Here is a 16,188-nt window from a genome sequence, read left to right as displayed (position 1 = left end):
CTACCAGAGCCAATCAGAGTCTTCGCTCGTTGGGGTATCTCCGCCTACAAGCGGAAAACCCCGGAATCTGGCAGCTCCCAGACCAAGTCTGGTAAACGCTTCAGGCGTCATAAAAGGCCTCATCATCAGACGGTCGTCCAAGCTGTCCCGGTCTCGGCAGTGGCCCAGCCCTCCACCTCCAAGGCTCAACCCCAACAATACGTGCTGGTCCAACCAGCCCAATCCCTTGCTGCACCCTCGCACGTCCCCTCTCCGCATACAACCCTACCTATGAGGGCCGTGGGTTCTTTCACAGCCTTAATAGGAGCGCAAGGGGGAAGAGGTCGGGCCCCTTACAGAGGCAAACCTGGCTCTGCCCTAAGAGGAAAAACCTGGACGTGGCAGAGGAAACAAAACCCGCTTCCTCCCACTGAGACCAGTCAGGTAGGTGGTCGCCTTTACTGGTTCAGAGACCAGTGGTCCTTCAGTCCTTGGGCACACAGCATTGTGTCCAAAGGTCTGGGTTGGAGCTGGATCAAGGATCCTCCCCTGATCAGGTTTTACCAACCCCTTCCAGAGTCCTACAGGACTATGTGGACGGAACTGCTCAACAAGCGAGCAATAAAGAAAGTAAGGCACCTCAAATTTCAAGGCAGGTTGTTCACTGTCCCAAAGAAAGACTCCGGTCAACAAAGAGTGATTCTGGATCTGTCGCGTCTAAATCTTTATATAAAATGCGACAAGTTTCGCATGCTTACGGTAGCTCAGGTTCGGACTCTACTTCCGCGTGGAGCCGTCACCACCTCTATCGATCTTTCAGACGTTTACTATCACGTCCCGGTTGCGCGGAACTTCTCTCCCTTCCTGGGTTTCAGACTCGGGAAGCAAGCCTACTCCTTCAGGGTCATGCCTTTCGGACTCAATGTAGCCCCAGGATATTTACAAAGCTGGCGGAAACAGTAGTTCAGCAGCTCCGGTCCCGAGGATCTCCTAGCAGCGTACCTGGACGATTGGATAATCTGGGCTCCATCAGTTCAAGAGTGCGGAAGGCTACGGCCATAGTCATCAAGTTCCTGGAGTCATTAGGCGGCTGAACATGGAGAAGTCCCGCTGACTCGAGTCCCGGTTTCAATGGCTGGGCCTCCAGTGGGACCTGTCCTCGTACAGGCTATCCCTTCCCGCCCGCCCAAACGGAAGGAGATAGCCTCCATTACCAGAAAATTTTTGAAGGACAAAGCAGCATCCCGCCGGTCCCAAGAGAGAATCCTCGGCTCCCTTCAATTTGCCTCAGTGACGGACCTGCTCTTAAAAGCGAAATTAAAAGACATAAACAGAGTGTGGCGGAGACGAGCCAATGTCAGGCTCAGAGACAGGGTCTCTTCCATCCCACGAATATTGAAGGCGAGGCTGTGGCCTTGGTCCACAGTCAGCGGCCTGTCAAAGTCAGTCCCGCTTCAATTCCCTCCTCCGGCACTGGTAATTCACACAGACGCCTCATTAAGCGGCTGGGGAGGGTATTCGCCAAAACAAAAAGTACAAGGAACATGGTCTACAATGTTTCAACAGTTCCATATAAACACCTTGGAAGCTATGGCGGTATTTCTAACTTTAAAGAAAATCCCCAGTTGGATTCACATCAGGCTGGTGTTGGACAGCGCCGTGGTGGTTCATTGCATCAACAGGGGGCTCAAATCAGGTCGTGTGAACCAGGTGATGGTAGCTATCTTCTCCCTGGCGAACAAGCACGGCTGGCATCTGTCAGCCACCCACCTAGCGGGGTGCGGAACGTGGTGGCAGATTCCCTGTCCAGAACCACTCCGTTGGAGACGGAGTGGTCTCTGGACGAGAGTCATTCAATTGGATTTGCCGCCAGGTTCTGGGACTCAAGTGGATCTGTTCGACGGAGAGCAACTACAAGCTTCCCTGTTATGTGGCCTCAACCTGGACCCTCAGGCTTATGCCACGGACGCAATGACCATAGACTGGAACAATTGGGAGAAGATCTACTTATTTCCCCCAATAAACATGTTATTGAAGGTACTACACAAACTCAGGTCATTCAAAGGCCAACTGGCTCTGATAGCCCCCTATTGGCCGAAGAGCAACTGGTTCCCTCTGGTTCAGGAACTCAAGTTGCGGTGTCATCAGATTCCCAATCCCAGATTGACCCAAGTAGTACAAACCAAGACTGTGTCAGCTTCCTTAAGAATTCAGAATGCCCTAGTTTTATGGACTTTGTAAAGTTCGCTGCTCAAAAGGGAGCAAACAATGACCCCGTCAACACTCTGTTTTTAGAATCGGATAAGAGAGAGTCTACTCTCAGACAATATGATTCAGCAGTCAAGAAATTAGCATCCTTTTTGAAGGCATCTGAAGCTCAAACTATGACTACTAACCTAGCGGTTACTTTCTTTAGATCATTGTTTGAAAAAGGCCTTGCCCCGGCCACTATTACTACAGCTAAGTCAGCCTTGAAGAAGGTATTTTTGTATGGTTTTAAAATTGACCTTACAGATTCATACTTTTCATCTATCCCTAGAGCATGTGCTCGTTTGAGACCCGTAACACGCCCACATTCTGTTACGTGGTTCCTCAACGATGTTCTTAAGTTGGCATCTGAGATTGACAACTCACATTGCTCTTATATGGATCTGTTAAGGAAAACCTTATTTCTGATTAGCTTGGCTTCAGGTGCCAGAATTTCAGAGCTATCGGCTCTCACTAGGGGTGATGATTATGTTAATTTCCTCCCGTCCGGAGAAGTCCTCCTTTCCCCTGATCATAGATTTTTAGCTAAAAATGAAGACCCTCAGGACAGGTGGTCCCCTTGGAAGGTGGTGCCTCTTCCACAGGACCAGTCCTTATGCCCAGTCTATACCTTAAAGTCTTACCTACTAAGAACTCCACAGTGTAAGTCGGGTCCTCTTTTTATCAGGGAGAAAGGTGGAACTCTTTCGTTGAATGCTATAAGGCAGCAAATTCTGTATTTTATTAAACAAGCCAACCCGGATTCAGTCCCTAAGGTTCATGATATCCGTGCGGTAGCTACCTCTACTAACTATTTTCATAATACGGATTTTGCTGAACTTACCAAGTATACGGGATGGAAATCACCTCTAGTGTTTAAATGCCATTATTTAAAATCACTCGAAGCCCTAAAATTTTCTGCAGTGGCTATGGGGAGTATCATCCCCACCTTAATTATCCTTAATCCTTATCCTTTCCCCCCTGCCCGCCTGCCTCATTTATTTCTCTGCCTGCCCTTCTGGATCAATCATGCCTCACTTCCTTGCTCCTCATAACTGATGTTATTATTGCCCTTAATATTATCTTTTCTTGGTGATTGTATATTGACATGCTGTGAATCTGGATTGTCCTAGGGGTACTGGGCTGTTTTTATTTTGCTCCATGTACCTCAAAAATTTCTGATATTGTAAATGTCTCTCTTTGTTCTTAGGTATAAGTTTATATTTACTCGTTTGTATTTTTATATTATTGGATGTACCTTACTCCACCTGTATTTACATTGTGTGCCTATTTTTGTACTTTACTCTTAAGGTTATATTTATGTACTTACATATTACTGATCTTATTTTTCTGTGGAGAGATATATTAATTAAATCTATTTTTCATAGCCTGTGTTTTTTGTTCAGATCACCTTGTATTTTCTTCTGTAGCCTTGCAGTCTTGGCATGATTCTCTGTCACTATTTCACCAGCTGACACGGGGCTGGACTCAGAAAAGGGATTTTGACAAAGGAAAAATTTATTTCTGAGGGAGGCCCTGTGTCACCCGGTGACCCTCCCAGAAGCTGGTTTTGCCCCCCCTACTTGCACATGCCAAGCCTGGGGTAGTGCTAGTCTGGAATGAATGTAGGTGGCGCTGGAGTCGCCGGCCTGGCGGGGCGGTGAGTGTGGGGCTGGAACGGCTCACTACTCTTTCCGGGGATTTTGACATGGGGATGTCTTTCAGAGTGTGGCTCTGTGGTTGTGATCCTTTCACTCACCCTTGGTTATACCCGACTCTCCATTATGGGCGCTTTGATCTGGGGGTAGTAACTCCAGCATTCCTGAGAGCTCTTTTTCTCTGGTATACTTAGCAATATTTTACCTAGAAATTCGTGTTAGTATGGAATTTCACCGGGTGACACGGGGCCTCCCTCAGAAATAGATTTTTCCTTTGTCAAAATCCTTTATTAGTTAAATAAGTAAAAAAGTGTTGGTAAACAAAAATGTTATGCCATCACACAACGTGCGCCTGAATAATGGAAATCAGTATATAATGTTTGTATTTCAGCATTAATTTTATTTGTAATCATTATCTAATAATTTATAAATGATATACAGTACTTCATTCTGGATTCCTGGAACTAATGTGTCAAAAATGGCAATTAGATGTTAGTATACCATTTATAATGTTGTATTATGTGACCTTTTGAATCAATTTTTATCCTAATTTTAGGGAATCGCACCATACAAACTACTGACCCTGGTTATTGTGCTACATTGACAATATCTATTTGCATAATTCAAATATTACAGTTGTGTTTGAAATTATGACAATTTTGAAACTGATGTTTGAATTACTGAATTCAGTCATATGGCATGTATTATTATCAGATTATCTTATCATAAAAAACGAGCATTGCGAAGGTGCACCATCTGTATTCTGGTAATGTTTACATTCTCATTCTCATCAGCTCAGTGAGCTTTATCAACATCATAAATGCAAATTTTAGCTAAGTACTACAAACCTCCCCACTGCCATTTTTGTTAAATGCAATATACTGTAATGCACTCTTGTAAATTAACAAATCTGCATTAAACAATGCAGCTTAGCTTTACCTATAAATGAAGTAAATTTAAAATGAAGTAAAGATGTGATTTCCCCAGTTTCAGAAGTTACTTTTGCTTACTCCAAAATGTTTTGCAGCCAGCACATTATTCATTTTTTCAGCCATGGCTACAACCTGCAACTTAAATTTGGTGGTATACTTTCTTAAGACCTTCATAGCAAGTAGGTTGAATAAAAATATATTTTAGTTTTACTTCTGGAAGTCACCATTGCTAATTAGCAATTTTTACCACAGCTGACAACTGTAATGCAACTCTGAATTTGGGCAAATAGCTGTTTCTCAATTTGTTGTTTATTTCAGTACCTATTGTTATTTATGTCAGTGTCTTGCATGAAATGGTATATGAGGTTATTAGTTAAAAGAAACAGTAATGAATTAATAGACAGGCCTACCAAAACAGTAATGAATTAATAGACAGGCCTACCAAACACGAAGATGAGACTCGCACATTAAGCATAGCCTAGTATAATCTACCAAAAATGCAACTCATACAATGCAAAAAGCATCGGATAAAATCATGTTTGGAGGACAAAAATTTTAAAGGTCACATGATACATGAGATTGGATGACACAAGAGTATATACATAGCACTGATAACCATAATCCCTAGGCCTACCCAAACCTAACCCATCGGGACATTAGACACAGGGTGGTTTTTGGATGAATTTCTTAAGAAATACGTGTCTCATATGGCAGGAAATATGGTATCTACTCCAAGAGAAATCACTAGTTATGATGAAGAGTGGTTGTTCAAAGAAAACTGGTACACTTACAAAGTTCAGCACAATATTAACAAAACACATTCAGCTCTTTCAGCTAATGAAGGAAAAATATATACTGATATTGAAAGAATTTGAGAAAATTGTGCAAAAAGCATTAATGCACAATAAATACTAAGATCCAAGAGAAATATGGATGATTAAAAACAAAGCATAAAAAAAATAAGAGCAGAAAATTTGTAAAATCTCAGGAGAAAATGGTGTTGCTGACTTTCTGGACACAAAAGGAATAATTTAACTACCACTATTGCCACCAGAGACACTAGCCCGAGGGATATCTGGCTAGATAAGAAAAGCCCTTTTGATGTCTGCCTGGGGAGCTGCTGACCACAGTATTAAGCAGATATAAACTGATGGGTTAGTTTAAACAAATACAGTATAGATTAAGATTTAAATACTGTACAGTATCAAGTTCTTACCATGACATCATCTTCTTTGTTCCCCTTTCTCTTCTCCTTTTCACTCTTAACATCAGCATCTTCAACTGAGATTTTTATTGGATTTTCATCTGCTGCGACTAATAGTTTTGGTGCTATTCGATTCTCACCTGTGTAAATATACATACTATTATATACAGAATGTAAATAAACATACTATTATATACAGAGCAAAGTTCCCACCTTCCAAACAATGTTAAACAACTTCCACAAAATAACAAAAATGGTACAGATTGCTAAGGCAACAGTGAACATATGTTAAAACAATTTCAGTACAATACAGAAGAACTCCATTCCATAACTACAGTGCATATAAAAAACTTATCAGCCACACAATTTGTATTTTTCATAGCTTAGAAACCTGCAGTCTTAACTTATGGATAATTCTTCTAGCACCAGCTGGAAACCTGTAAAAATAACAAACATGGAACGGGTGGCAACAAGGTAGGCTGATAGGCCTAGGTGGCACCGTCGAGTTTCTTCACGCATGTAGAGAAAGAAATGACGCCTCATTTTCTTCCATCCCAGTAAAATCAATTGAGGGGTGGCTACAGGTGGGCCATATAAGTTAAGACCGCAGGTTTGTTAGCTATGAAAAATACAAATTGATTAATAAATTTGTCATTTGTTCGTATGCAGAATAAACCTGGGTCTTAACTTATGGACAGAATCACTTTTGGAGGGGGGAAAGAAAGTCTGGAACCGACTGGAGGTTCTGCACACCTGGATTACAAAAGCCTAAGGAAGGGAACTAAAGCCTCTGACATAATAAATAAGTGATTATTTATCAGTCAGACTTCTGGGACTCCGTACAATGTGATGAGACAACGTAGGAAGAAGTTAAAGAACTATATCTGTGCACAACAAACCTTCGTGGCCACCAATAGTTTGCTATCAATCTTCTCTCCCCTTGTTAGAGAGAGGAGGGACTTGCTTTTGCCAAAGTTTTATATTCATGTAGGGATAAGTAAATCTTAACAAAAAGGCCACAGTCTCCCCTGTATCAGACCTGATCCGGCACATGATGGAATGATTTTTCACCTGCTGGATAAGCGGGTTAAAGAAGAAAAGAATGGAAACTGAAAGAGACCAGCCATCCCATTCATTCTCACTTTCATACCATCATCTTAGGTAAGATACAAACTGTCCCACCAGGGGCACTGGACAAATTAAACAACCTGTTGAGCAGCCACCAGTGGACCAGAGGAAGTGATGGTGGTTTGACAAAGCCATGTGCCAGCCTTCAAAATCCTTTGAACAGACAAGTATTTTTTAAATGCCAAAGAAGGGCCTGGTCCCCTAAAATCATGGGCTCTTGGCTACACTGTTAGGATTGGAGCATGAAGTCGAACCATAGGCTTGTCAAAAGGAGATTGTATTCTTGGACACTTCTTTCTTGTTCTAGCCAGTGCTAAGGAAAAATATTTGGCACCCCAATCAGAGATGGTGAGTCCTTTTCAGGTAGCAGCATAGTGCTCTGACAGGGCAAAGGAGCAATTCGTCCGATCGTTATCAACAAGGTCAATTAAGAGACGGAATTGAGAAGGAATCAAATCTGTCATCATGACAAGAGGGGTTTTGGGTCTTAGCCACGAATTCCGGGACAAATTCGAAGGCTATGGACATCCAACCCCTCGTACGCTTGACATCATAGGATAGGCCATGGAGTTCACCATCTCGCTTCGAGGAGGCCAGAGCCAGCAGGAAAACCGTCTTGAGAGTCAGGTTCTTATCTGACGCATGATGCAGAGGCTCAAACGGGGCACGGGTGAGAATGACCAGTACCAAAGTCAGGTCCCAACTGGGTGGTCTAAGCTCTTTTGGAGGATAAGAATGCTCAAAGCTCTTGAGAAGCATTGAGATCTCCCACGAAGAAGAAAAATCAACATCCTTCATTCGTAAAACTGCACTCAAGGCAGCTCTGTAGCCCTTGATGGAAGACACGGAAAGTCGTTTCTCTCTCAGGAGAAAAACGAGGAACTCTGCTGCTTGCTGAAAAGCTCCAACTGGAGAGAGACCCCACTGACAACACCAACCACAGTAAACGGCCCACTTGCCTTGGTACACAGCTGAGGAAGATCTTCTGTAATAGCCAGACATTTCCGATGCAGCTCTGCGTGAAAAGCCTCTTGCTCGAAGGAGATACTGGACAGTCTCCAGCCGTGAAGAGATAGGAACCCTACTGAGTGGTGGAATCTCTGGAAGTGGGGTTGACACAAAAGGTTGTGCCATGGAGGAACCTCTCTCTGAGCTTCTCACAGCAGGGTTAGGAGATCGGGGAACCACTCCACCTGGGGCCACATGGGAGCAACTAGGGTCATTCTGGGGTTCTGAGAGGCCATTACCCTGTTCAGAACTTGATGGATTAGGCAAAATGGATGGAAGGCATAGACCTCCAGATTGTCCCAGGGGTGTTGCAGGGCGTCCTCCACCACTTCAAATGGACCTGGAACCACAGAACAGAAGACTTCTAGTTTTCTGTTGAACCTTGTTGCAAACAGGTCTATTGAGGGTCTTCCCCACAGATGAAAGACCCTGTTTGCAGTGTCCTGGTGCAGAGACCACTCTGTCCCTACGACCTGATTCCGACGACTCAGATTGTCCGCCACTACATTCCTCCTGCCCGGGATATTCCTGGCAGAGAGATCTACTGAATAATCTATCACCCATTGATGAAGCAGCACTGTCAGGGACTGTAGTTGGCGTGACACCAGCCCCCCTGCTTGAGCTCCAGAATGTTGAGGTGAAGTTGCCTCTCCTGTGGAATCCACACTCTGGATGTTATAAGACCTTCCAAATGCCCTCCCCAACCCTCGCAGAGGTTCTGAGAACAGGAGGATCTCTGGAGGAGGAGAATGAAGGAGAACCCATACAGCCAAGTTACTGTTGTCCAGCCACCACAACAGGTCCTCTCTTACTTCCTGCGGCAGCAGAACTAGAAAATGAGGAGGATCCCTTGCAGGGGACCAAAATCTCTTTCAGACTACACTGCAGAGACCAGACCAGCTTCTCTAGAAAGGTTAACAAACCCAGCATCACTTGCCTCTGACAAGCTGGCTGGGACTGCTCCGAGAGGAAGGACCAAGCTACAGCCTTGAACTTTTCCATTCTCTGCTCTAATGGGAAACCCTCGACGAGACTGTGCCTATGACCATGCCCAGGTCAAGAATCTTCTGACTGGGGACGGTATGCAACTTCTCCAAATTGACCACGGTGCCCAAGTCATGACAAAACTGAAGAAGACGGTCCCTGTCTTGAATCAAATTTTCCCGAGACCCAGCCAAGACCAGCCAGTTGTCGAGGCATCTGAGAAGGCGAATCCCCTGGGAGTGGGTCCACGATGAAACCAGGGTGAATACTCTCGTGAAAACCTGAGGGGCTGTTGAGAGGCCGAAGCATAAGACTTTGAACTGGAAAACTGACTCCCAGGTTGAAACGGAGAAACTTCCTAGAGGAAGAAGAATTGGAATGTGGAAGTACGCATCCTTCAGGTCTACTGAGAGCAGAAAGTCATTCTCCTTGACGGCTGCTAACACCATTCGAGGAGTCTCCATCCTGAATCGGGACTTCTTGATGTAGAGGTTCAGGGTTGACAGGTATATCACTGGCCGCCAACCACCTGTCGCCTTGGGAACGAGAAATACCCGACTGTAAAAACCTGGAGAAAGATGCTCTACCATTCCCACTGCTCCTTTCTCCACCATTTTCGCCACTTCCCCTTGGAAAGCTTGATGTTTCAATAAGCCGAGTGTGTACGTTAAGTGAACAGGTTGAACAGAAAGAGGAGGAGGAAAGTTGGAAGGGTAGTAGGCACCCTACCCGAAGGACGTCTACTACCCATTCTTCCGCCCCAAAGGCCTGCCACGTAGCCCAATGGCTTGCCAGGCACCCCCCCACCGGTGACGACTACTTGTGGGGAGAGGTCCCTACTCTATCGCTTGGAACCTCTTGCCTTACCTCTAGAGCCTCTTGCTGGCTTAGAGGAACGGGACTGAAAGGGACACTGCTGGGAGCTCTTGCTGGTTGCTGCAGCAGGAGCCTGCCCAGACCTGCTGGATGAAGAGGCAACTGCAGTCTTCTTGGGTGGAGCAGAGGACCTGGGTTTCAAGGTACCAGGACAAGAAGGATTAGCAGACTTAGAGACGGCTTGATGAACCAGCCGATAATTATTGTCAGCTCGCCGCCTATCTATGGCCAAGTCCAACTGATCCTTAGGGAAAAGAGAAGTGTTAAGGATGTCACCATTTCTCAGAGCTAACACAGAATCCGAACTAACAAATCCAGATACCTTAGCAAGTGCAGCGTCCATTCTCTTGAGCTAAATAGTCACCCAAATAGTAGCAGTCAAATGAGCCATACACAAAATGGCTTTATCGCCTGACTGCAAAAGCCTAAGGTATGAATCATTATCTTCGGAATCACCAAGAGCAGAGGACGAAATCTTGGCCACTGCTGTCGACCACAAGCCTAACCAAGAAATTGCTTGGAAGGCAGAAGAGGCGGAGCTTTCTGACAGGTGAAGGAAGGACCTTCTGCCTGAATCTGGTCTAAGGAAACTCTGGGAGCCAATCGAGCCACATCTGCATCCAGCTGTTGAGGTAGAAGTGCAACATTAGGTGTAATGTAGAAATGCCTATGCTGAGGGAGAGGAGTACGAAGAAGCTTGAACGTTCTACTACAACACATGGAATTGTCCTGTCCAGAGACATGAGAATTTACATGACTAAGGATATATAAAATTATTATTACATTAAAACAGTTTAACCAGACCACTGAGCTGACTATCAGCTCTCATAGGACTGGCCCGAAGGATTTGGATGAAATGATAGGTCTAGGCTAGAAGCCTAGCACTGGGACCAAATAGGTCACTCAGTATGGTGATGAATGAGTGAATATAAAATTAAAAGCTGCACAAAGGCATACGCTCTCACACTGGAACACACTTACACAATAAATTACACATATACTCATGTTTCCATATACACTCACTAAAAAGGCACTGCGAATGTGCTGGTGTTTCTCGATGACATTTTGGTGATGAGTGAGACAGTAGAAAAGCACAAGAGGTTCGTACGAGCAGTGTTGAAGAAGTTAGAAGTGGGGGGGGGTGAAAGTCAAAGTGAGTAAGTGTGAGTGGTTCATGGAAGAGGTGGAGTTTTTGGGCCATAAGGTGAGTAAGTGTGAGTGGTTCATGGAAGAGGTGGAGTTTTTGGGCCATAAGGTGAGTAGGTCTGGAGTGTGAAAAGCAGAAAAGTTTATAGAAAACGTGAGAAGATTCCCTTGACCCAGGACTGTGCGAGAGTTGCAAGAATTTTTGGGATTGATTGAGTTTGGAAGGAAGTTTGTGGAAGATTGTTTGGGAATTGCAAAGCTGTTGTCAGAATGGACAGGCTGTAGGAAGAGTAGTTGTGAGGTGGGATGAAAGGATGGTGAAAGCGTTTGAGAAATTGAAAGAGGAAATGGTGAAGGATGTGGAGCTGGCTTACCCTGACCATAGTGCAGATGCCAGTAAGCTAGAACTGTATACGGATGGGAGTGGAGTGTCGATGGGTGGATGTTTGATGCAGAAGCAAGTGGTGAATGGAGCTGAAAGGGCTAGAGTGATAGCATATGTAAGTAAGGTGTTTAGTTCGGCAGAGCGAAAGAATTCGTATGTTGAGAGAGAGTTGGTTGCCCTGCGGTTTTGTGTGAAAGTGTTACTACAGTTTCTGTATGGTGTGAGGTTTGTGGTACGTACTGACCATCTATCTGCAGAGAATGAAAGGAGTGGACGCTAGGATTGTGCAAATGGTGGAGGATTTGAGTGATTTTGTAGTTGAGTACATCCCCGGTAAAAGAAATATTGTTGCAGACATGATGTCTAGACTACCTGGGGAAGGGAAAGAAGAGAAAATAAAAGACATAAGACCAGAGTATCTGCCGAGAGTATTGGTGGTAGCACGTGAGAGTAAGTGGGGTGGTGACTCAATGTTTGAAAGTTTGTGGTATGGATTGAGTGATTTGGTAGATGAAGGTTTGAAGGTGCAGGTACCTGGAAGTGTGAATGAACTGAGGGCAGAGGTGATTGAAGAAGTTTGCAAGACCTGGATGTTTGGGAGTGTCAAATGTGGAACAGTATCAGGAGAGTATGAGGGCTACGATGTGTCCTGGAGTAGTTCCATTTCAGGAAGTTTTGGTAGCAGTAAGTAAGAAGTATAAGGTGACTTGGTCCGTACACATTGGTGGTGAGAAACCTATAGTGTATCGACATGAGGGAGTGAAAGAGAGAGAGCGTGAGTTGCATCTGCAGTGTTTGAGTGGGGTGCACTAAAACTGGGTCGTAGAGAAAAAGAGCTATGAAAGGAAGTATGAGAAGGGGGAAAATGTTGAAGAGAGAAAGCTGGAGTTGTTGGAAGTGGAAGATGACAGTAGTGAAGTAAATGAAGGGTGTTTGGTTAGTGGAAGAGACAGGTGTATGTGTGTACACAGGAGAGCAAATGCAATGATTGTGGGAGCAGATGTCAGTAGAGGACAGTACTGTGGTTTGGTTGACACCGGAGCACAAATATCGTTGGTGAACGCATGAGTGATTAGGAATGTTGAGAGAGTGAATTGGGAATGTTAAAAGGAGAGTGGTGAATGTGTCAATAAGAGGTATAGCAGGAAGATCGGTTGGATGGGAGGAAGTGAAGTTAAAGGTAAGGTTGGGAGAGTTTGAGGTGGAAGCTTGTTTTGTAGTACTGGGAGATGAGCAGATGCTGTGTTGTTTCCTGTTTGGGATAGATTTCTTGAGGAAGAATGGATTGGTAGTGGATGTTGGGACAGGAGTTCTGTTGAAAGACGAGGTCGTGATACGGAAGATTCAAAGTGAGGCGGTGAATATGGCCAGGTTTGTGGGAATGATAGACAGGAGTCTGTGTGAGGAGGAGGATGTAGTGGAGTTGGACAAGAGTGAGAATGAATTGTTGATAGCAGAGGACACTGAGAAGATGCAGAGGAGATGTATTAGAGAGGGAGTACCTGGAAGAAGATGGCCCTTGTTGAGTAAATGGATGTGGTTTGCTGAGAGATTGTGCTGTGTGAAGGAGTGGTGTATTTTTTGAGAGAGAAGATGGGAGAGCTGATGTATGTTCCAGTGTTCTCAATGAGTGGAGCAGTAGGGATGTGCATGTTAGTCCATGAGAAATATGGACATATGGGGAAGTTTGAGTTGATCAAGTGTATGAAAGAGTGGATGTTTTCCCCGTATTTTGAGGAAGATTTGTACAGATGTGGCAGTCACATGCAAAGAATGTCTGACGGGAAAGTATCAGAGTGTATGCTAGCCCACCTATTTTGAAGTTGAGTATGAAAGAACTATTTGAGTTAGTGGCAATTGATTGTGTGGCTTTGCCGGTAACTGCGAAAGGAAACGTAGGAGTGATTGTTATGGTAGATCATAAGAGTAAGTTTGTAAGTTGTGCAGCTGTGAAGAATAAAACTAGTGAGAATGTTGCAAGAGTGGTCAGTATGGTCTTGTTGTTTGCGTGTGTGAGAAAGCCGGCAAGAATGTTGAGTGATAATGAGCCAGAGTTTGTTGGTCGACCGTTTGAGCAAATGTTGAAAGAATGGGGTGTCGAGCATGTAGTAAAAACTCCATACATGCCGAGTGCGAATGGGTTGGCAGAACGAATCATAAGTAAGATGCGTGAGAAGTATGAAGGTCCATATGTAGTGAAAACAGTTTGGTCTAATGGATTGAGTTATGTGCTAGAAGACAGGAATGAAGAAGGAAATGTAAGGGTAATACGAGCGCATTATAATCAGCTGAGAAGATGGAGAGAACCACCTAAATACATAACAGAGCATCCCATTAGGAAGTTATTAAGGGAGGAAAGGGAAAAGCAAAATGAAGAAATAGAAGAAGATATAAATTGGGGAGATAAACAGCTAGTGTTGGTGGAACATAAGAGAAGGCCTAAAAGGAGGTGTAGAAAGAGTAAGGGTACAGCTACCAAGGTGTTTGCAGAGAGTACCTGAGATGGGTTGTTTGATTTTGAGGGGTTTGAGAAGCCAGTAGGCATGAGAAATGAGAATACCCTTGCTGTGTTGTTTGGTCGTAGTGAGAATGAGGGTGTAATTGATTTTGAAGGATTTGAGTGGGATCTGGAAGGAGTGAACTTGGTGAATACAAGGAATGTGGACGAGGATATTACAAGAGTTGGGTGAGGAAGACGGTACGTATAGTGTGTTTGAGTTTCCTTTGAGTGAAAGTGTTGAAAGAGTGAGTGTGGGAGTGAGTGTGAATGAGAAAGAGTTAGCAGTGCTGGAGAGTGTAAGTGGGGGAGTTTTGGATAGCTTGAGGCAGAGTGTGGAAGAAATAAATGAGAGTATGGAAGAGATGATAGCAGCCATGTCAGGTGTGAGTGAGGTTGGAGCTGACGTAAGTCTCCAGAGTTTGAATGAGCTTGGTGTAAGTAGTCCGAAAACCAAGGCTAGGTGAGTCTAGTTTGGTTGGAGTGGAAGTGAGTGAAGAAGAGGTGGTGCATGAGAGGCCATGGACCCAAAGTCAAGGTCCAGTTCAGGAGTATGAATGGGTGGAGAATGGGTAGTAAGAAAGGGATTTTAGTAATGGGGAGTGTGGTATGCTAAGTTTGGGTTTGTATGATGAAAGATGGTTTGTGTGTGATGATTGTTTCGTTTCTGTTGTTGTGATTTTTTTATTATGTTTATATTGAGTTTTTGTTATGAATGTCTGATTGTATGTTTTCAAGTTTTTTTTTTCTTTTTATTTGCAGTTTGCTTAGACCTTACCTTACCTTACAGACCTTACAGTTTGTTTGGGTTGCCCCAGGTCCCTCAGTGTGAGGCACCTCTGATGTCTACCAGAGAATTGCTAATGCATCTTCCGGTATATTTTGCATCTTCAAATCTTGGATGGTCTGGGATGCAGCTTAGATATTTGTCGAGCTTATTCTTAAACAAATCTACGCTCACTCCTGATATGTTCCTCAGATGAGCTGGTAACACATTGAATAGACGCTGCATTATCGATGCTGGTGCGTAGTGATTAACCCTTAAACGCCGACTGGACATATTTTACATCGACAAAAATTGTCTGTCGGGTGCCAAGTGGACGTAACATACATCGACTACAAAAAGTTTTTTTAAATATTTTGGAAAAATACTTATAGGAGTTTACGAAAAATTTTAAATCACGCGCCTTGAGGGATGCTGGGAGTTCACGGATCAGGCTGTTGTTTTGTTTACAAGTGTGACCCAGCTGCGCAAGCGCGAATTTCTTTATCCCAAAAGAAAGCATCAGCTAAATCTGCTGAAAACCTCAGAAATTCCTTAGTCACTTTGTTGTAATTTTTGCACCATTTTCTATTAGCCTTTACATAAAGTTTTATATATGTAAATGTGTGCAATTTCATGTAGAATACAACAAAAAATAACTCATGGTTATAGCTTTTATCAATTTAGACATATTTTCATATATATCATGATAAGTGCCAAAATTTCAACCTTCAGTCGACTTTGACTAAACCGAAATGGTCGAAAATGCAATTGTAAGCTAAAACTTACATTCTAGTAACATTCAATCATTTACCTTCATTTTGCAACAAACGGGAAGTCTCTAGCACAATATTTCGATTTACAGTGAATTTTTGAAAAAACTCTTTTCTTACCTCTGCGTGTGGTAACTCGGCTGAAAATCTCAGAAATTCTTTAGTCACTGTCGTAATTTTTGCACAGTTTTCTATTAGGCATTACATAAAGTTTTATATATGAAAATGTGCGCAATTTCACGTAGAATACAACAAAAAATAACTCATGGTTGTAGCTTTCATCAGTTTTGAAATATTTTCATATAAATCACGATAAGTGCCAAAATTTCAACCTTCGGTCAACTTTGACTTGACCGAAATGGTAAAAAAACGCAATTGTAAGCTAAAACTCTTACATTCTAGTAATATTCAATCATTTACCTTCATTTTGCAACAAATTGGGAGTCTCTAGCACAATATTTCGATTTATGGTGAATTTTTGAAAAAACTTTTTCCTTACGTCCGCGCGATAACTCGGCCGAAAATCTCAGAAATTCTTTTGTCACTTTGTCGTAATTTTTGCACCATTTTATATTAGCCGTTACATAAAGTTTTATATATGAAAATGT

General features: G+C 43.4%; 1 protein-coding gene across 2 annotated transcripts in view; it reads right to left on the bottom strand.

The window, feature by feature from the left end:
* Mettl3 (methyltransferase like 3) overlaps positions 1 to 16,188 on the bottom strand; it is a 252,746-nt gene that overhangs the window by 190,956 nt on the left and 45,602 nt on the right. For both annotated transcript variants that reach the window (XM_067108002.1, XM_067108003.1), the window contains exon 4: positions 6,033 to 6,160. In XM_067108002.1, the coding sequence (XP_066964103.1) occupies positions 6,033 to 6,160 (128 nt within the window). The remainder of the gene's footprint in view (positions 1 to 6,032; positions 6,161 to 16,188) is intronic.

Source organism: Macrobrachium rosenbergii, chromosome 8 (assembly GCF_040412425.1).
Source record: "Macrobrachium rosenbergii isolate ZJJX-2024 chromosome 8, ASM4041242v1, whole genome shotgun sequence".
Classification (NCBI taxonomy): Eukaryota; Metazoa; Arthropoda; class Malacostraca; order Decapoda; family Palaemonidae; genus Macrobrachium; species Macrobrachium rosenbergii.
Note: the sequence above shows the minus strand (reverse complement) of the source record. Positions and strands in the feature narration are given on the sequence as shown.